The 22,273-nt window shown below is 40.0% G+C and overlaps 1 protein-coding gene across 17 annotated transcripts in view; it reads right to left on the bottom strand.

Annotated features, from left to right (window-relative positions):
* Positions 1–22,273, bottom strand: part of NEK10 (NIMA related kinase 10) — a 216,979-nt gene that overhangs the window by 189,738 nt on the left and 4,968 nt on the right. For 14 of the 17 annotated variants that reach the window (XM_023620822.2, XM_070239001.1, XM_070239002.1 and 11 more), the window contains exons 2-5: positions 11,121–11,231; positions 10,777–10,837; positions 2,856–2,986; positions 1,088–1,186 (exon numbers count right to left, since the gene is read on the bottom strand). In XM_023620822.2, the coding sequence (XP_023476590.2) occupies positions 1,088–1,186; positions 2,856–2,986; positions 10,777–10,837; positions 11,121–11,194 (365 nt within the window). In that variant the 5' untranslated portion in view covers positions 11,195–11,231. The remainder of the gene's footprint in view (positions 1–1,087; positions 1,187–2,855; positions 2,987–10,776; positions 10,838–11,120; positions 11,232–22,273) is intronic. The other 3 variants (XM_023620827.2, XM_070239003.1, XM_070239004.1) reach the window with 1 other exon arrangement.

The raw sequence follows: 22,273 nt of genomic DNA, 5'->3' as shown, positions 1-22,273 counted from the left end.
CTCTGCTTAAACCAAGGACAAAGGTATGACAGATGCAGTCCCAATCCTAAATTTCTTAAACTAAACCAATATATTTGGCAGTCACTGTCCAATACTTAAATATGCAATACTAAATAACCCATCCAAAAGATCAAACCATTAGGCCACCACTTAGGGGTGTATTTTGTAGCTGATTCTTTATAGAGGACTCACCATGACGCTGTTCTACTTAAACTCAGCTATTGCACTGGACCAAATTAGAGTTTTATTTCAGTCAAGGCATTAAATTACTAACAATTCTCCTATTTCCCAGAATAGGAGTAATTTTTTCCCATTTAGATATCTCAATCAGATATCTCAATAAAGTCTCAAAGTGATGGAGAAGATTCAAGGTTCTTCATAGGCATCATTTCAGCCAGTGCTTGTGGGGAGAGAGTCTGGGTCTCCTGGGAAGAATAAAAGGCCAGGTCCTACCATGACGGAATGTTGGGAGCCTCCTTCATATCCGGCAGCAGCACAGCCAGCTCTCAATTCAAGTAGACCCAAACTGATAGAAAATCCAACACTGACTGCAATCCAGGACCAGTCAACGTCCCACTGAAAACCCCTATATTTGTGAGAGAGAATCTAGAGGACTTGCTAACTAATCCTTCTCTACAGTCCCAACACTGCACCTGTGTTAAGACAAAGGAAAGCACATTTGGTTTGGTTCTGAAAAGAAACATCGTCATTGGGCTGTGACTGGATGTCACACACTAGTCTTCTCCCCAAAGTCCAGACGGGGGAAGCCCATGTAATCAGTCCTTGTATTGACTGCAGAAGTGTACCATGAGGATGTTGGCCATGGTGTTACCCAATGTCTCTTTCATAAGAACCCAGGCAATAAACTCCTTCTGAGTACCCAACCTCAAAATAAGGAAAACAGTGTAACTTGAGTGTTTTCTCATTATAAATTCACCTCCTTCTAAACGGCCTTTGCTCTGTTTCATCCTCTAAGTACGTTTTGTTCAATCCTGTAAACTGCTTCAAACCATATGCTAGGAACAAGATATATAAAATATGCCATTCTTGGGTAAATGTCTGCTTGTCTTCCCTGGGACAATCTTACCTGCATATGAGTCTATTTTTCACCAAAGCTGTAAAGATCTCCTGAAACAGTTTATGCTGGGGATGTTTGCTGAAATTTCTCTCATTCTTGTAGTTTATACTAAGATGAAACAAACAGAAAAGCATTTTGTAATAAAAATTAGTTAGGCTGCCTCAAAGTTACCAATACAGAGAAAGGTGACCTGTATTCATGCAAACATTGTAGGATCCTTAGAATTCAATATATTGCTAAAGGCAAGTATCAATTGTTAAAATAAGAACTAGAAATTCAATTATAAAGTTAAAAATAAAGATTATAGTCAAGCATATATATTTCATTTTAACATTAACTAAATTACTGCCTATAAGCTAGCTACAATTGGTCAGAGGAAGAAAAGGATATACAGAGAGAAAGAATGATTGGAGCACATTTTCTACACAGCTGTGCAATGGCACAGAAGGATTCCCTCCTTTCGCTTTTCTACCCACCCACGACCTCATTGGCTGCTATGGCTATTAACACTAGTGGTTGTCATACATATTTCCCTGTAGGTAATAAGGATTTATCAAACATAGTCTACACTCCTTCAATAGTGAGAGTTTTTGTGGTTGCTGATTGTCTGTATGTTGTGTGTGTGTGTGTGTGTGTGTTTAACAAAGTCTTAAGATATTCCAGCTTCAGCTTCTTTTTTTGACAGACCATCAAAGAGGTTAAAAATACTCCCAAAACATTCCACTTTAAAACTGGGAGAGGATAAGTGATAATGCACAAAAGGGTCACATTGCTACAGAACATATGATACAATATTTTTGTGCAAATTAGAAGAGACCAATTTTAAGATCTAGGCCAAATAAGCTGGAACTGCATGAACATACCACCTCAAAGGTAAGTTCTGTAGCCTCATATTGCCATTTGTACCGTTCTGCCTTCACAGTCTTTCAGATGTCATTGGACAGTGTGCCCCTACCCTAGTCAGGTGAGGGCTGTGATGGCTTCTTAGTACATGGACACTGGTAGACAGAACATATAACACTTCTTAAAGAAGTTAGTGTTCCTCACTAAAAAATGTATTTTAAAAACATGAACTCATGTAACATCATGTGACTTTTGTGGACTATTAGATTCATTGTCATAAAATGACAGGGAAATAAAATCTTGGCCAAATAAATGACTGTTCTAGAATATTCATGTCGCTATTTCATGCCATTCATTATTTACATGGCACTTAGTGCCAAATAACCGGAGCACACTGTAAAACTGAGAGAACCAGCTCCTGGAAGGGGAGTGGCCCACGAGAATGTGGAGCTTCTAGAAGGTCTACATGGTGATGGCAGAGATAAACATGGGCTGACGCTTTCAATGTTAAAGGTGCGGTGCGACCTCTTCAACTGAAAGCATCAGTTGTTTTGACAACCAGTCTTTAGCCACCACATCTGTTCACAGCAACGGCTTCTTTTATGCCTCCTCATTGTTGGCAAGATATGGACAGACCAAAAACTGAAGACAAAGCTTGGAATCAGCCTAGCCACTTCCTCGTGGAGCAAAAGCCAAGTGTACGGCAGCAAGGTGTCCTGAAACTCCCAGGTCGGTTTCACTTGTAGTCTTTAAGCCTGTTATTTACACACTATTTCTGAAAATGGTTTAAGCACTAACAAAGTTATTAAATTAAGAGTCCTAATGGTAAATTTTGAAATGGATTTTAAATTTTAGCTTCCGTGACAAACTTAAATAAAGCTTGGGGCTAATTGGAATAGGTTGCTGAAGACAAGGGAGATACTGGATTTCTTACCTAAAATTTTCAAGTTCAACAGCTTCTGTGGACTCGTGCCACTGACCTCGAGCTCTGTGTCCACTCGCCTTGATGGCGGCCTCAGACTTCGTCATGCTATTTTCGGCACTATCAAAGTTAATGGCTGGAAGCTACAGAAATAGAAGCACAGAGGACATGAGGATAACAATTCAGCACAGGATAAAGAAAGTAACAAGTGGAGGGAGGGAGGCAGGATGAAAGGAATGAGTTTTTTCCAAAGCCAACAATTAACATGATAGCTATGTCAAATGTAGGGGTTTTCCAAGATGTAGACATCTTTGACTTAAACATTTACTCTCTCTACCTTAAACTTCTTTATTTTTCTTCATGGCTTGTAACACCACCTGTCATATCTTACAGTTATTTATGTATTTTCAGTCTCCCTTGATTATACTGTCAGCTAGACACGAGCAGGAACTTGCCTGTTTCTGTTCAATGCTGTATCCCCAGCACCTCGAACAGTGCTGCGGATACAGGTCTGGGTGAGGCCTGGGCATTAGGAGTTTTGCAGTTTCATGGGGATTCAAATGTGCAACGAGAATAGAGAGTTTCTGGACTCAGCTAGAATATTCTGGTACGAAGTAGAGTCCCAAACTGAGAATGAGTAATCATTCATTCATTCCATTCATTCACTTATTTTTCAACATATACCAATCATACACATTGGTTGCCAGGTTTTAGGGATATAAAGGTAAAGAAGATTCTATCACTTTCGATCTGTCTGGACATCCTGATTACTCAATCATACTAATAAAAGTCATGAAAATATCTTACAGAATACATCACAAGAAAAGTAAAATTTTGTTTAAATTAACTACGACAACTTGAATATGCCCCCATTTACAATATGAACTGGTAATTATTTATATAATAGCCAAATTATCAGTATTCAGATAGTTTCACTTACTACTATTTACCTATAACTGGGATAACTCTGAGAACTGTTTCTTATATCACAGTAAAGCTGAGCATTGTATAAACAAATACCCTATTCTTCCCAAAATACAAATGAGGGATATTCAAAATTAGCTAAATTATTACAAATGATGTAAGAAGAGCATAATACAACAAAATAAAGGATTCATTTTTCAGTAAGTCATTCCATTTGATATATTATAATTATCCAGTAAAGCTACAATCTGTTGTACTTGTCATCCTGTTCCATCGAAGTATTTGATAGAAATTGCATAAAGACATCATTGCCTTATCCAAAGAGAACATGCCTGACTTCCCATAAGGCAATCAGCTTATGGAAAGATGCATTATAATAAGGATGCTGTTTGACTGATAACAAAAAGTCCCCCAAAACCCTTCTTCACCATATGCCAGCCACAGTTGAATTCTCAAAATATTAATAATAAATCTTCCACCCTGTAAAACTACCTGTCAATCTCAGTTCAGTGGGTCAATCCACAACCACCACAAGACAACAGGCCTTGGGCACTTGAGGCAGTAGAGCTTAGCAGTAAAGAGAACAAACTCTAGGCCAGACGCCCTGTGTTTAAATCTACCATTAGGCAGCTGTGTGATCTTGGAAGTTACTTAATCTCCCTGTGCATCAGTTCCATATCATTAAAATGGAAATAATAATAATAATAGTATGGAGCTCAGAGTTATGAAAACTAAATGAGTTAGTATTTATAAAGCACTTGCTATGTGCCAGGTGTAGTTCTAAGTGCTTTATAAATACTCTTTTAATCCTCACAATTATTCTCATCGTATAGATAAATTTGCTAAATAAATAAAATTTGTCCTTACAAATTAGATGATTTCTGGATGTGATAACCCAGATGATATTGGACATGAAGTCACAGCAACAAGGAAATTTTCCTGTTACACAGCAAATGTAGTGATACAGCAAACAGGAAGTGGGTTTTCCAAGCCCAAGGGGTTTCGAACCCTCTTGCCATTACCATGACTCCCAGAATACGGATCGCAAGAGAGAAGATAGCCAGAATAGAGAAAACAAGCCCAGTCCACTCAGGGTAGAGGGGTGGAAAGCTGCACAGCTTGCAGGCATTCTGTTCACCAGCAGAGCAAGCAGCTGGTATTGGGAATCAACTCGTGGAGACCCAGTGTATAAGATGGACTTGACATCCATAGCTACAAAGACAAGGAACTTAATAATAGGAACCTTGTAGTAACCAGCCCTAGACAAAAAGTAATGTGGGTTCAGACCCCAGTTCAAAAGCCAGAGCCTTTTCTCTTGGCTGTCTAATTCCTGTTTCCTCCTCTGTTTCCTTCATCATCTACCATATAAGCAGGTCCGGTAAAATCTGTGTGACAGTGCTCACCATCTGGTATAGCACAATCAGGCTATCTAGAGTGGCAGAGCCTGGTGAGTAGCCCCCTCACAGATTTCTGTTGTTAAGCCATTGGTTCTGTTAAGCTACACTACATCTGACAGATTATTTTAGGCAACCCAAAATCTGAAATTTCAGACATCGTAAATATAGCATAACACAAAATCACATGGATAATTTTACAGTGTGTCTTTCCTACAAGTGATGGACTTGCAGACTTCCAGATTTGAAAACTTCCCCAAAAGGCATAGGATCCAACCATCGATCATCATCATCATCATCACGACCATCATCATAGATAACACTCATAAGGTGCTTACCACTCGCCAGGCACTGTTCTAAGTGCTTTGCAGGTATTAAATTTATTTAATCCTCATAAAAACCCTATTTGGTAATTACCATTTGATAGATGAGAAAACTGAGGCACAGGGGCTAAGTGACTTAGGTTACATATCTTGCAAGGGGCAGAGCTGGGATTCAAATCCAGGCAATCTTGCTCCCTCTCCAACATTTTCATCCTCCAACATCTATTTCTGTATCTTCAATGACGAGAAACACTGTATCAAGTCAGCCCATTTGCCTTTCAGAGTTCTACTCTTCACACTGAATTGAAAATCTGTCTTTCTGTGTTGTGTCCCTGTCTTCTAATCCAGAATCATCTCCTTTCACAGTATTGGAAAGGACTGAATTGTTTCTTTAAACATGTAGGGTGAGTAGTGCTGGGGTAACTCCCCAGACTCCATGCTGTGAGGACAAACAACCCTGTGGAGAGGCTCCCACCAAAAAGCATCACCAGTTTGCCAGCCAGGTGAGGCAGCCATCTTGGAAGTGGACCCTCCAGTCCCAGATGATGTTGACAGGACCACAACCCAGCTGACGCTGACTGCAATCCCATCAGAGACCTGAGCCAGAACCATCTAGGCAAGATGCTCTGAATTCATGACCCACATGATGGTGAGAGACAATAAATAATCATCGCTGTTTTAAACCACTACATTTTGGAATGATTTCCTGTGTAGCATTTGATAACAAATCCACTGTAGAATAAAATAAGATCCACAAGTCCATATGACATAAGGGAGTAAATGAAAAAATAAACAAAAAGCGTAGAGTGAATAAAAAACTGTGTCCCAATTTCTGGCTGCATTACACTAGTCACCCGTCCCAGAAACCACAGTAGTGTTTGCCCACCGGCCATGTGCTGCAGGCTGTCACTTCTGATCACGTTTCAGGACTAGGCTCAGACAGCCTCCTGGTGAGCAGCTGCCCATGCCTTCCTGGGTCCAGCTGCTCACTCCCGCCCCAGTGGCATTGCTGTGCAAACCTCTCTTACAGTACTTAGCACAGTCTAATACAATGTCTAGTTGACATGTCAGCCTTTCCCCCACGCATTTGGCCACCCTGAGGGCAGCATCACATCTCTCCAACTTTGTGGCCTTAGCACCTCTGACAGAGTCTGGCACATAGTAGGTGTTCAAATGTGAAGCTGTTGAATGAATGCTTACCTTATCCCAAGTCTCTTTGCTAAACTGATTCGTCTGATTCACCACCTCCCAGTGAGTTTATCCAGTCAGCCCGTTTATTGCAGACACACAATTTACCAGATGTGTGAGACACTGGATATATAGTAAGCAGAACAGCCATGGTCTCTGTCTCCAAGGAGTTTACAGTCCCGTGGGGGTGGGGGAGGGGTTAAACTAGCATGAGAACGTGCTGCAAAATTAGTGAACAAGGATTTGTTGGGGTAGAAAGTAGAGGAGAGATAGGGTGGGTCTTGGACCAGGATGCCAGGAGTGTCCCAGAATATTCCAGGCAGATTTTTACACAGGTTGGAAGCCAGAGAAAAACTGCGTTCTAGAACCTGAAAGGTACCTGAGCAGCTTGAACAGTATGAGTGGAAAGGAAAGAGACTAGAGATTGAAGCAAAGGGCCTCCCTAACAATTTGATCATGTCACTTCTCTTTGAAAATTTCAACATTCCCTGTTGCTTATGGGATCAAATACAAAATTTGTAAATGAGCCTTCAGACACTGCATAATTTCTTCTAGCTTTATTATTCCTTCCACTAGAAATGTCTAGTCACCATTTTTCTTAAATGCTTGTTATCTTCTTTCCTTCAGATACCTGATTATTTTACTCACTTCACCTAGAATCCCTTTCCTATCAATGGATGGAAAGCCAGCCCATTTTTCAAGAACCATCTCCCTCCTTGGTTCTCAAGCTAAAAGTGGCTCTTCATCCTCCCCAAATCCATATCCCCACTCTCCGTCCAATCCATCCAGGATTCATGTCTTGACTTATCATATATCATAATTGTCCTTTCTATGCTGGTCTCTCAGAACACAAGATGCACGCCGTATACTCTTTCTCTTCACAGCATCTATCAAAACCTCTTTTATTTCAAGGCAATGAATGTAATGAATTAATTTTTCTTCTTTCTTCCATCTATTTTTTTAATTGCAAACCAATTTCTCAGCTGCCTGTAGCTTTAAATGTAGAAAAAAAAATTGAATTCCACCTCTAGACAGATTATTTCAAGATTTGTGAAAACCTCTGATGAAATTTCCAACCAACTTTATAATTTCATTTTGCTTCAACAACTCTGGGACGATTCTTTTTCTTGAATTATTTGGTTTCACTGGGCTATGATTATTCCACCTCTGTTTGTGATGAAGCAGGGCCCCTCTTCCTCAGTGTGTCTCTGTCCCCACTTCAGTCCGACTGTAGGACTGTCCAACAGAACGGCAGGCTCTACTGTGGTGAAGAAAGATGCACAGAGGCACACAGAGCAAACAGTGAGGAGAAACAAAAGTAGAACACTGGAACACAACGAAACAATGAGGGAAGTGGCTTGGCTCATTAGAGGTTTAGATTTAGGACATTTAGTTCTTTGCAGTTCTCCTCCTAAACCCACAATGTCAATTTCCTTCGCAACCAGTTTATTGGCCATCTTGGCCTATTTGCAAATAACAGGCCAGGTCTTGTTAGAACAGAAATTCAGGTGAGTGGACCTTAATCCCAGGTTTCCCTTTTCAAATTGACTGCTAAAAATCTCGCAGCCAATTGTGTGGCCCACTTGCACATTTTGATGGGCATTTCTGCCTGTCTCTGACTCCACCTTATTCCCAACTCTTGTTTTCTTGCTTCTTTGGTCCTGGTTTTAATTTATGATAACCTGTCACACTTTATATATCTTTATAAGCCTCCTTACATTCTTTCTGAAACAAGCAAGGTATAAATAAATTCTTGATTTATTCTTTCCAATATCTTTCTCCTCCTGTAAATATCTGCACACTATTTTACAGAAAGAAGAACAGGGTGTTCAGAATAACATTTATTATTTCAAAATTACAAATGCATGAAAGTTTTATAAACTGAATTAGGAATGAATTCTGTGAACCTCAGGACCTTCATATAATTGAGGGCAGTTATTTTCATTTTTTCTTAGAACAATCTACTTTCTGAATAATTCAAGAATTACAAATATGCATTTTTGTACGCATGAAATATTTTACAAAGAGATATGCCATGTGAACTTGTCAGAAAACAGACTGAAAATTCTAAAATTGGTTAGGGGGGAGGAGAGACTATTAAACTCACTTTAATTAAGCCTGCCAGATGTTAACAAGGAAGTGGTGTTGAAAGGGAACACAATAGGTCTAGTCAGCATGAGCTTCAAAATTGGAAAATTAGAGCCAAAAAACCACCGTTGGTGTTTCTTTTACCCTGGCCAGGAGGCTCTACATACTCATGTAGTGACCTAATTCTTAAGCCACAATTCAATTTAGCAAAAACTGACCAAAAACTCATCGAATAGAGGATGCATGAACCAGAGGCAAAAGTCAAAGTTGCTGGCATTGGGAAATATACAATCTAGTCAGGAAATTAGACATGTAGACAAGTTCTTCCAAAATAAGGAAGAAAATAATGCCACAACAGTGGAAGAAGGTGCTTTGAGAAGAGACAGTTGACTTCTAGAACGGAAGATAAAGGAAAGCTTTTTTCTGGAAGGGGTGTTCTTAGATTCGGGTCTTGGAAACAGATAATGTTTTACAGGAAGAAAATTTGGGAGGAGGGTAAAGTTGGGAGAAGGGAATAGGAAAAGAAAAAGGTAGAAGTCTTTGACATTATGGTTCCGTCTTCGGGTGTACAGCGAGACAGAATGGGAACTATAACCAAAACTGTACGCTGAGCCATCTGGCTTTCCTTACTAAGAAAGAATGGACTTGACTTGGGCCAATCATTCAGGAAGGTTTGCGAGCAGTGAGCCAGGAAGATTATTTTAGCAGTGTGGAGACAGACAAAGGGTGAGCGTGACTGCTGAAATGGATGGATGAGAAGAAAAGATTTCCTGGAAGGTGGTGGCACTAATAACAGAGAAGAAGGAACTAACAGGAGAAAAGATGTTTTAAGGCCATGCATACTCCAAATCAATGCTCATTCAACTATTTTTTTAAACTGTAATTTAACTACACAAGTCATTTAGAAGATATCTTCAGTGGTTAGTGGCACACATTGAAAAAATGGAGTGTTTGGGTTCAGATCTGTATTCCACCACTAGCTGTCTGTACGGTCTTGGATAAGCCACTTAACTTCTCTGTGCCTCAGTTTCCCAAACTGTCAAAGTGGGAGTTGTAGTTAGTAAGATGCAGGTAAAGCACCAGGAACACAGCAAGTGCTCCTAAATATGAAGTATCATTATTTGGCCTTTATATGCCAACAAATCATTAGAAACTCATTCTCCACTATAAATAAATAGATAAAAATACTGTAGCTCCCTGGTAAATTCAGCTGACTTAACAAAAGCCATCAGGGCTAAATTACCAGCACAGGAGCTCCTAAATAAATTTACTTAAATAAGTATAGCATAGTAGATTTGGGAGCCATGCCACCAGAGTTCAAGTCCCATCCCTGCCATTTACTAGTTGCCAGTGCTAAATAAGTATCTGCTATTATCATTATTATTAGCATTGCTGTGTTGTTTCCCACACCTCCATGGATGACCTCTAATCTCATGACTCTCCAAAGTCTTATAGAAAAAAACAAAAGAGACATTTAGAGATAAATTCAAGCAGAAGTACCATTCTTTCCCTGTCTAATAAAAATATTAAAATGCTATAATAAAAATGGCCAAATCTCAGTCCTCGCCCCTCTTTTCAGTGAGATACAATTTGCAGTAGGCCTCAAGAGTCATACTGGAGCAAGTGGGAAGAATGAAGAGGGGTGGAGGGGAGAAGAAAGGAAATGTGATAGTGTTTTGGAAAAATCAATTTCCATAAAGCTCTGAAGAGTCAAACACGGGGCATTCAACAGAAGAGTACGCTGTTTCTAGACTGAAGATCTTTGCTAATGGGACACGTGGCAATGAAGATAGTATAAAGCAGGGCCCAGGAAGGGGAGGAGAAGAATGAAAAGGCTGTGGATTCCAAGTCTTGGCAGAACCTGACCAGGCATGAGAGAAACAGCCAGATAAAGAAACACGAAACGTGAAAGAACAAAGAAAAGTAGACATATCATTCATAAAGATGTCAAATGGAGCCCTTTGGAAATATGTGATTTCTCTTTACTAATACATGCACTTTCATTGAAAACACTACCTGTTGTTTGCTTGATTGAACGTTCAAAAGGCACCGAAGTCTTTTAAGATCTGAATAGTCCCTAGGAAAAAGAATAACACAGTGTCAACCATCAGAAGACTCCAGGGGAACTAGGCGTATTACCCACTGATGGCATTACCACGTGGAGGTTCGCTTTTATAGACTGAAACATATACACACTAAACATTTCCTTTAGAACTCTAGAAATGATCACACGTTTCAGTAAACACTGTGACCCAGAGGAGCAGTTGTCAAGCGCCTACTGTATTTCTCAAAAAGCCTTTATATCTGGTTGCTGGCCATTGCCTAAGTTAATAATTAGCAAGGACTCAGTATGGGGTTACCTGGTGGTGATTCCCTGCTGTTTTTTATCAGTTGATTTTTCTGTGGTCTTCACCTTTTTGTCTTGATCAGGCATTGTAAAACATCAATGCCCCAGAATTAACATCGCATTCCTTTCAAAGTAAACCAGAGGGAAAAACTTTAGTTGGGTTGTGTGCTCCAAAATATTCTCAATTAATACAGGCAAAATTCTCTTATAACACTTATTTCTAACACAATAATAAAAACGCTAACATGAATTCCATTTACTATTTATCATTTAAAGGCCTTTGGATATACTTAGGGCATAGCTTATAATTAGAGTAGCCCAGGAGCCCATATTTTCTGAGTCATCCTTGATTTCACATAGAATGACCCCAAGTATTGTGCATGTCAGGGAAAGGGCCTTCATTTTGGGTTTCCAAAATATATGTCTATAAGCAAATACCTAAAGCCCAACTGATGCCTTTATGACATCCTATTTGTCTTTCTCCACAAGCATCCTTAACCATATGCAGTTAGTTCACAGGGTTCCTCCCTCATCATGGGTCATGCCCCTAAGAGTCCCACAGAAAGCCCCACAGACTCACAAATAAGCTTTACAGTAAAGAAGACAACACATGATGTCACTGGATTTCCAGAATTCCTAAAATTTTTGAGCTGCCACCTGAATCCCCATGTGAGTTAACTTCACTCATAAGCTCTTCTGCAAGAATTGAGTCAGTCTTGCACAGCCTCTGAACTTACTCAACCATTCTGTTAATAACAAGACAACAAGCCCAAAATGGAGTCACTAATGCTAAGTCCCAGGTCACTAAACTTAATTACAGTTTCAACTTTCCCAGAAATGGAAACTTAAACCAGTCAATCAGGAATCACCTGATCAGTATTAGTTAGGTAATCTGCTCGATAAATCCCTGCCAGCCCCTTTAGGGAAAGCAATGTGAAAGGATTTCAAACTAAAATGAAACTGGAGTATATGAAATGGAGAATCTCACGCATACACCCTCAGAAGGACAGAACTTAAAAACTGAGAGACTGATTTCTTGTAAATGTCTAATTTGTAGAAGATTGAGACTTGTCTACTGACCAATGAACATCCGCCAAGAATCCTTTGCCATCCTTGAACTCTGGCTGGACCTCCCCCTCTTTGCACTCCTTGCCCAGAAATACCCAAACCCTCAAAGATCTTGCCTGTAGCTTGCTATAGCATGCATTTCAAAGATTGCAATTCCTCTGCTATTCCCATATAAACTCAATTTCTGGTAATTAGAGCTTGCCTCAGTTTACCTCCTTATTTAGGTTGACAGTAACCTTATAATAACCAATCCGCTTTTTGCGTAGTGTAAGTTCCTTGTTCCTGCTCCCTTCTGCCTATAAACTCTTTGATTTTGCACAGCTTCTCAGAGCTCCTTTCTATCTGTTAGATTGGATGCTGCTGGATTCATGAATCACTGAAAAGCCAATAAGATCTTATAATTTATTCTGTTGAATTTTGTTTTGCGACAATCCAGGCAATGAGGCTGGCCAGCCTGGGAATACAGCCCCGGAGGCATTTCAATCTTCTGAATTAAGCTTTGTAGTCATCACAGTCACCCCTTCCTAGGATAAATTTTAATACTATTTCCCACTCCTACTCAAAAGAGGAGTATGAGTTCACCAATGGAGAGAAACAATTTATTTGTTTGCCTTTTTTTCCTTAATCGCTTCTGATTCAATAGTTAATTTCCAGAATAAAAATAAAAAGAAAGTTGAAGGTACTCATGCAATCAATTACATAGCAAATACAAAATGAAATAAACTATTGGTTTAATTTGATTGGATATAAAATTTTCCAACTGTGCTTCAATGCCACAGCTTGACTTCAGAGTGTTTTCAGGCATGAAAAAGCATGCATGATTGTCTTATAAATGCATGTCTCAATGTCTTATGAAATCAATGGTCAGAATCCAAGTGTTCCAGAGGTATTTAGAGGTGAAAGAAATGTGCCAATGGGCGTTTCACTCAACAGAATCCAGTAAAATTTAATTTTGTGAAATGCACAAAGAGAGTTTAAGTATTTAAAAATGATTTTCCCAATATAGTTGTCATATTTGCGACAAAGAGATGAACTGGAATTAAGAGTTGGGGACCAACGCTCTTAACACAGATGCACATCCAAGAAAAGCACAATATTAATATTTTAGGATTGTGCCTAGGACATAGCACCACAGACTCATTTATTCAACAAATATTTAGTGGATGTTTACTATGTCCAATCACAAACATTTTGAAAACTGCTAAAAGTAAAAGAGGCTGTCACAGGTATGTGATTCTATCACAGGAAAAGGAAACCTACTTAGGAACTTTAAAATATGTTCTGTGAAATATTCAGATAGAGATTCGATTCACCATCTGCTTTACTTTGAAAAGAAAGAAAGAAAAAAGGAAGGGAAAGAGGGAGGGAGAGAGGATGGGAGAGAGGAAAAATCTGTAAATAATTTTTTAAAAGCAAAAGATCCAAGTGCCTTATATATGGATATTAAAATGCCACAAAAGTTCTAAAATAAATAGAAATCCAGTCAAAATAAATTGAATCTAATTTTACTTTTCCCTCAAGGACAGAGGGAAAATTCCGCATAGACACACTGGCCTGTTGGCTTCAAACTCCTGCTCAAACCATAGCTACAGACCATTTTGGAAGTCAGAAATGAAAGCCACAACGATCAGCACAGAAAAATATGTGGAAAAGCACAGGCTTCTTCTGCTAGAAGGAGATCACATCTACCACAATCCAGCTGTGCTAAACACACCATCTTATTCCCCTGTTTAATCCCCGTAATTTTACTGACCTGCTCTGTGAACAGGAAATCATCATCTATTAGTTTTATCAGTTTCAGATTAGCGTCTACTCTGTGAGCTGGAAGAGTGAAATAGATAACTCCCTGGAAATGTTTCACTTAATTAACCAATAAACAAATTCACCAGAATCAGTAGAAACAGACAATTGCCTTTAGGCTAAAAAACAAAATCTTTTCCACTTGATGGCTGTTAATATGGAAACTATTCTGAAAATAACTTTGAGAATTCAGGACTGCTTAAAATATTTAATCCAATCCCACTATACCATCATCACACTATACCAATGGTTCTAATCCAAAATGAGGGCGGGAGGAGGAAGGGTAGTTCATATCTTAAGTCAATAGGCCCAGAGACAATTTCCTGAGGAAGTGTTCCCCAGAGAGGTCAAGCAAGGGTGCTACCTAAGGCAAGAACTCTCCAGAGGGTAGCTTCAGTCTGATTCCATGGGGAGCTCTGGAGTGTAGGTAATGTCTCAGAGCTGTCTAGACCTGAGGGAAGGGAGCTTGGGCTTTTGTGCTCCTGTGGCCTTCAGTCATTGGTTAAGAGGCACCAATGGAAGTCATAACCCCCAAGACATTCCTGTCTGGGGTCAAGAAGACTCCAGTAGCTTGAGGGGAATCTTACAAAAAAGAGTCATAGGAACTGGCTGTTAGAAGCAAAAGAACATTGAAGACAACACCTGGGTCACAGAAACAGTCTTAAGGGATGGGAGAGGCTCTGGGTGGAATGCTCATGTCATCCACTCTGATCACTCCAGTGGAACAGCTGTGAGTGAGGAAGGTACAAGAATTTTCGCTGTGGATACCACTGAGCAGAGCCTACCACAGCAGCTCTCAACTATGGAGTGGAATTTCCCTCCTCCTTTACTTGACCTCTAAAATGCTAGCATGACGTCATGGCCTAGCAGCTAGCTCGGTCTTTGGCCCACATCTCTTCTCCCTCTGCCCCTTCTCCCTAAGAAATCTCTTACAGTCCCATGGCTTTATGTACCATCCATAATTCCTAATTTATTTGTTCAGCCCTAACCCCATCCTGACTTACTGAATTCACAGCCACCAGCTGGACGTCTAGTGGGCATCCCCAATATAAAATACCCCAAACAAAACTCTTGACCCCCACCTCCAGTATCAAATTCCCCTGGTGCTCCCTATCTCAGTCACTGGCACCACCCAGCTAGTCTAGACAAAAAACTGAGGGGTCATTCTTAATCCCTCACTTTCCTTTACCTCCTATGTTTAAGCCACCAACAAAATCAGTGAGCTTTCACTCGTCTCTACTCCCACTGCTATCACTCTACTCTGAGCTGCCATTTCCCCTTGCTGGACCACTGCCACCGCCTCCTCACTGTTCTCTCTGCTTCCACCTTTGCTCCTCTATATCCACAGGAACTCAAGGGATTAATTTAAAATGTGAATCAGATCCTGCCACTCAGTGGTTTACAACCTTCCTGTGGCCTCCCACTGCACTTGGCTTCTAACCATGACTTTCATGTCTCTGAGCTCTTCTATCCTGTCCCTCTTGCTTACTCCACTTCAGCCATGCTGGTTTTCTCCCCGGCCCAGGAACACGCCAGCTTCATTCTTGCCCGAAAGCCTTGGCGCTTAGTGCTTGTTGTTCCCTTCTCATATTCTCAGGCTGGCTTCTTTGTGTCATTGAGGTCTCCGCTCAGATCGCCCCTCCTCAGTGAGGGTTTCTCTGATGAACCTGTACGATATACCCACCCCCACACATTCATACTTACCACATCACCCTGTTTTACTTTCTTCTGGAGCTTGTCAACATCGGAAATTCTCTTGTCCTCTTACTGGTTTCTTTGTACTAGATCACAAGCCCCATGTGGGCAGAGAATGTGTTCATTTTTTCCACAAACCCCCAGGACACAGCACAGCACTTAGAACAGTGTGTGGCACAGTGTAAGCACCATATAAGAACTCAAAAAATATTTGTGTCACAATCTGTAAGGAGTGGCTCAGGTATTTTTTTCACCAAATTTTGTGAATTATTTGCTTTTTAACAATGGATAAAAGAATCATTTAAAAAAAAAAACCCGTCTCATTACTCTTTTAGTTCAAAAATCTTTCATAAAGTTTCCTTATAAATCAAACCAATTGATGAGCATTTGTAATGTTATAATTGTCATGAAAACACTCGAGAATTATCTCACTGATTCAGTCTTTAGGAGGGAAATTAGAGCTCTGTATAAGATACTATTCACGAACAATGCTTCTCAAGCTATCTACGAAGATTTTTTTTTTTAAATTTACAATCTATTCTGGACTAATACTTTTGGTCTACAACCTGTTCAGCAGGATAAGTCCACCGAGCATGTGCTCACATATCTCAGCAATGTTGAATTGCTGTAAACATTTCTAAATGCTTACTCTCGATTTTATACTTATTTCCTCATGGACCAGTAATATGCCAGTCTGAAGACCATCCGAATAGCGCTAGCCTAAATAATTGAAGTGTCTACTTTCAAATAACAATATTCTTTTCACGGCAACTCTAGGTGATCGTCAGAGAACCACTCCTCTGAGTACAGAGCCTGAGGGACTAACCCAGTAGTTGTCAATTCCCGGACAACCAGGAGAGGGTGAGAGTGAGCTGGGAGAGGCTGAGACAAGTAGCAGCCCGGGCTGAACCTGGGCTCCCCACTTAAATCCAAGCCACCCTACTTCTCTGGGGTTCTGCGTCCTGTTTCATTTGAGAAAAGGGTTCCACCGCTAAGAACAAAAATAGAAAACCACTCATTTTCTAACATTTATTTTACAGATGAGATGAGGCCAAAGAGATTACACTACCTGCTACACACATACTCACGTAGATTTTCCTTTGATTCTAAACGGGAAAGCTGAAATTGAGTATTTTTTTCTTTAAAGAAATGGAGTGGGCACAGAAGGAAAGACTGTATATAAAACACAGATGCATCTCACTTTAAAAAAAGAAACTTTCACTATCTTTCATTTGTACATCTCAGCCATGGGACCCAAAGATCGTCTCAGACGAGAGAGAAAAGATCTTCGCATACCTCACAGGATAGGATAGCCAGAGGGGTCTGGTGTATACAGCACTAGTCAAGGACAGGCATGATCACAGTTGACTCATGGTTGAATTTTTAAATCCATTTTAAAAAAGGAACTCTCAAAAGTAATTCCTTTCTTCTATTGTCATCTGAAATTTGGGTTAATGCTAAAACAAGTCCCCAGAGACAGACACCTCGTTTGCTCATGATCTCTTGGTAATTGCAGAGTAAACACACATGACAGGGAATGATATCCATGCCATGGTAAAATTACCTAATTGACTGTAATTAATCTAAATTGTGCAATATAAACCCACTAACTCAATCACATGGTGAATATTTGTGATATGGTCTTCAGATTCTCTACCCAGAAATTTTTTTATTCCACAGTTGCCTTAGCAGCTCAAAAGATCCTTAAATGGCCTCAAGTTTACGAAAGATAAAACAGAAAGTCATTTGATTCATTATGGGAAGTAGCTTTAAACCCCATAAACTCCTTTTTTCTCCTTCTAATCACTTAGGTTGCATCTTTGTAAATATCCCTCTTTTTTTATTACATTTACTAACAGTTAAAAAAAAAGCACTTAGTAATCGCAGTAAGAGAGTTTGGCATGACCAAAGGTAATTACCACTATGGCCACACCAGGTTTATTAATTTGAAAAAGCACTAAAATAAACTGCTATGAACCCTACCACAAAAAGAAGTTAGAACTTCCTTGTACCGACAACAGGAGTCCTTCCTTCCTTTGATGAATTATGGTTAACCTCCATATTAGCTGACAAGTTTCAGTTCTGGCTGTGTTCAAGTCAGCATTACAGAAGCTTAGAGAACTTTCAGCCCCAGAACTGGCTGACAATGCAAAAGGAAAAGTCATTTCTCCAATCCCTTTACTGTAGATATTTTCTCTCTAAATTCCTTTAATAGTGGTTCCTTGAAATAAGTGGTTAAAAAAAGATATAATTCACTTGGAGCAACCAGAACTAAGAAAAATGGGTTAAACATTAATTTTTTAACCCTGATAACTGTACCTTGGTGATGCAAGATGCTAACATTAGGGGAAGTGGAGCGGACGGAATATGGGAACTCACTGTGCTATTTTTGCAGCTTATATATAAGTCTAAAATTATTTCAAAATAAACACTTAAAAATGCGTTGGCCACTTTAGCTTATTTAAGTAAAGTGCTTTGAGAATAGAGAAAGGGTTTCTTTTTACAAACAATAATTGCACTTAAACTCACAGATACAGTGATTGGTTTTTTCAAATTAGTTGTGTCTTAGAAAACTATACATCCTGCACAGGAAGTGTCAAGTTAAACTGGACAAATTACTGGAAAATAAAAGACACACACAGACACATTTTAAAAGTAAAGTGATCAGGGGCTGGCTCCATGGCATAGTGGTGAAGTTTGGCCTGCTTGGCTTCAGTGGCCCAGGTTCATGGGTCTGGATCCTGGGTGAAAACCTATACCACTGATCAGCCATGCTATGGGAGCAACCCACATATAAAGTGGAGTAAGCCTGGCACAGATGTTAGCTCAGGGCTAATCTTCCTCAAGCAGAACAAGAGGAAGATTGGCAACTGATGTTAGCTCAGGGCTAATCTTCCTCAGCAAAAAAAAAAAAAAAAAAGGTAAAGTGACCAAAAAGTCTAGGAACTCCTGTAAGACACATGATTTGCTTAGACCTATCACAGCTCAAAAGGGAGTCTGGTCCTCTAAACCGTAGATGTGATTCTATCCCTTATATCACATGGTTATTGTTCTTCAATGGGAAATATGCTAGGACTAGAAGAACAGAGACAGTCATTACAAGAAAGAACTTTAGAGAACATCCAGCATCAAGGGTCTAGCACCTTCCAGGCCCAGGACCAGAATGTAAATGAATGACAGGTGTAGGGTAGATGATAGAGAGTGGCAAGGCTTCAGTCAAACCTAAGGCGGCACATCTTCTCTAAAGGGATTCAAAATCACATTAAAAATATAGCAAAACAAAACAAAACACCTGCACAGGACACACAAAACAGATCTACAGGTCATCAGGTGCAGACTATGATTTGGCGTCCTTCATTTAACGCATGAGGAAACTGAGGCCCAGAGGGGTCAAATGTGTCCAAGGCCACACAGCACCTTTAGGAGTAGAAGAAGAACAGAGCCCACTCATTTTCAGGGTTTCGATCTCAATGGCAAACTCTGGGGTAGATGGGAAAGAGAGAATTTGTTGACATTAGCCTTTAGCCAAGGGCGAGGGTGAAATAATAACAATCAATGCTTGCATAACTTCACCTCCTGGACCCCGGAGTTCTCATAAACATCCATTCATTCATCCTGGTCCACTCATGTGAAATAGGTAGGTGGTGTATTTTAATATCATCATAAGGTGGAAAACAAAGACACAGTTGCTATAGAACCTCCATTGGCAGGAGTGTGTTGCCAGCTAAGGGCAAGTATTCTCATGGCCCTGCTCCTGAGTCAGTAGACTGGACAACTTCCTTGTGCAAATAGTTTATACTCTTAACAATTCTCTATTTTATATTTAAACAGGCACTTGAGAGTGAAAGGAATAAAAAACGCTAACAGTATTCTGACAGTCTCCCACTCATTTCCCCAAACACTTATTGACCATCTGCTATATGGTAGACACTCCTTTAAGAGTTTGCCTCATTTTCCTCTGGCTGATAGTAACCCAAGTTGGTCAGAGAGTGCTGCTCCAAAATCAACTAGAATATGTGGCAACAGATACCATGAGAATATTCTTATTTTCAACCTTTATTCCCATTCAAATTCACATTTTTCATGATAAAGGGAAATACTTGCAAATATGAATGTAGACTCCATGGATCACCTCAACTGCCACTGCATAATGATATTTGTGATATGTCTCTGTCGGTGTCTTACCCGGCTGCTAACCCTAGCCTACTCGGGACATAGTTTATAACATGACTGTGTTAGAACAAGTGAACCTGAGACCCATATATTAAGTAGGGATATTGAAAAAGGAAAAAAGAGCCAGACGATGTGAAGGAAGAATTTATATTAACCAGTCAATGAAAATAACTAAAGTAGCACACTAAATTTTTCTTTTCTCATTGACCCCAAACTTAGCAAGATTGCATTCTATTTCCTGTTCCTGTGTGAGAGAGAAAGGTGACAACGTTATTCACCCATTCCTTTAAGAAATAATTATTGATCCCTTCGTATATACTAGGCACCGAGGATACTGCACTGAATAAGACATGGTCTAAAGCGTGTTCCCCAAAAAGTTAACCATCATGGGAATAAGTCATGATAATAAGTGAGTCACAGTGGTTATAAGTGAATAAGGATTCAGCCCAACCCCGTAGACCTTCTAAGGAGGAAGAGAACGCTGGGTAAACACACTGATGTTCACGACAATTGGTGGCACGCAAGAAACTAGAAGTACTTTCTGAGCCATGAAATAAAATTAAATTTCATTGAATAATATTTCATTTTAAGTGCATTTTATTATTTACAATGCACTAACTGTGCACAAGACACTACTGGGGACTGCCAAAACAATCTATTCACAACTCAGTGTGTGTAGGAAATCATAAATCTGTAGGTTAAACAATATGAAACTTGATATTAGGCCTTTAAAAAAAAAGGACAATTTCTTATGTTTCAGCCTAATACAAGGGACTAAATAAGAACACTAGAAATGTCAAAAAGCAGAGAAAATTAATTTCCAAAGGAAATTATAAACTGAATGAATTCAGGGGAAGGACAATCACTGTGGGCTGAAGAGCATTGGAAAGCTTTGTGAACTGGGGACTTGAAGAACAGGCAGGTGGGTGAAGAATATTCCAGGGGAATGAACAAAGGGATAAAGGCAAGATCCGGAGAGTGGCCTTGGGAAGTGGTGAGGAGATGAGTTGAGCTGGAGCTGAGGAATGTGGATACCAGTGAGTGATGGGTAGATGAATGAGTGGTGGCCTCCAAGACTACAGCCAACTTATGGAACAAAGTAGTCAGTCTCAAAGAAAGTGCGGCTGTTGGGCTTGAACCTCAGAACAATGACGGCTTCCTCTTTGTCACCCCCTTAGCCATTTGTTTACTAAATCCTGATTGTTTTCCTACTCAATACGGTTCCTGTCTGTTCACCTCTCACTGCCAACACCCTGGTCTACATCATTGCTCATCTGAACTACAGGAGTCACTTCCTAAGTGGTCCCTCAACTTCCAATGTCTCCCCGCTCCCAACAACAAGAAATCTGTTCTCCACACAGCAACAAAAGCACCCTTTGTATGGGACAAATCTGACCAATTAAGCCTTTATAGGCTTCTCATTTATCTTAGGATAAAAACAAAACTAACAAGGCCTGTGAGGTGTTCCACCAGATAACGTCTCTGCCCCCACCTGCCCCCAGACAGCTCCACTCACATCTGGCCCCTGAATACCTGCCCCAGACCTGTTTCTCCTGGACACCCCAGCAACTTTACTCCTGGACTTAGGGGCCAGATTGGTATGGAAAGGCCTAGAAGGCTCATCTACCATGTCTCAACTCAAGTATCCATTCTTTAAAAAAATTTTTGCCAACTTCCTTGATGGCGTCATAGCTCCACCAGGCACTGCCTTGCAGCTCTTAATAAAAAAGCAGATTCAGGTAATAATTCAATAAATACACATCTGTCTCCTTTAATTTACTGTAAACTAGTCAGAGACAGGGATGACAGCCAGTTTGCTCATCCCAGTATCTAGCACAGTATTGCTAGTTTAACACAAAAGAAGTATTCAATAAATGACTGCTGAATGAATGAATGAATGAACACATCCCAAGAGAAACATGACTGGGAAGCTCCAAGTATAACTGGGGTATTGTTGTTTTGATATGGAGAATAAAGATATGGAAAAAACTATCAGCAAATGAGAAGTTAGTCCCAGCTGAGCAGTATCCAGCTATTACAGAATGTTGGTTTGACAAAAATCTCTTTATAAACATAAGGAGCCACAAAGTAAATAAGACATTCATGTTAAATATGGACGACCTCAAGTATACATAAACAGGACAATAAAATTTCCTAAAGGAAAGATGCGTATTCACAGTTAGGTCAAGTGTGACATCCACATGCACATTATGTGAATGCCGTGGTCTCCACTGATGAGAGTTTGCAGCTTTGGGAATGTGAAATCTTTTGGTCACACCACAGGGATGTGGTCAAAAGGAGCAAGAGTGGCGGAGGAAAGCTGGTGTCCACTCGCCCACTGAGTGACCTCGGAAAGTCCCTGGACCTCTCTGATTATTAGTTTCCTCATTTACCGAAAAATAAAAATAACAATATCCTCATTACAAAATG

The sequence above is a fragment of the Equus caballus genome, chromosome 16 (genome assembly GCF_041296265.1).
Source record: "Equus caballus isolate H_3958 breed thoroughbred chromosome 16, TB-T2T, whole genome shotgun sequence".
Lineage (NCBI taxonomy): Eukaryota > Metazoa > Chordata > Mammalia > Perissodactyla > Equidae > Equus > Equus caballus.
This window is presented reverse-complemented; position numbering and strand designations above follow the sequence as displayed.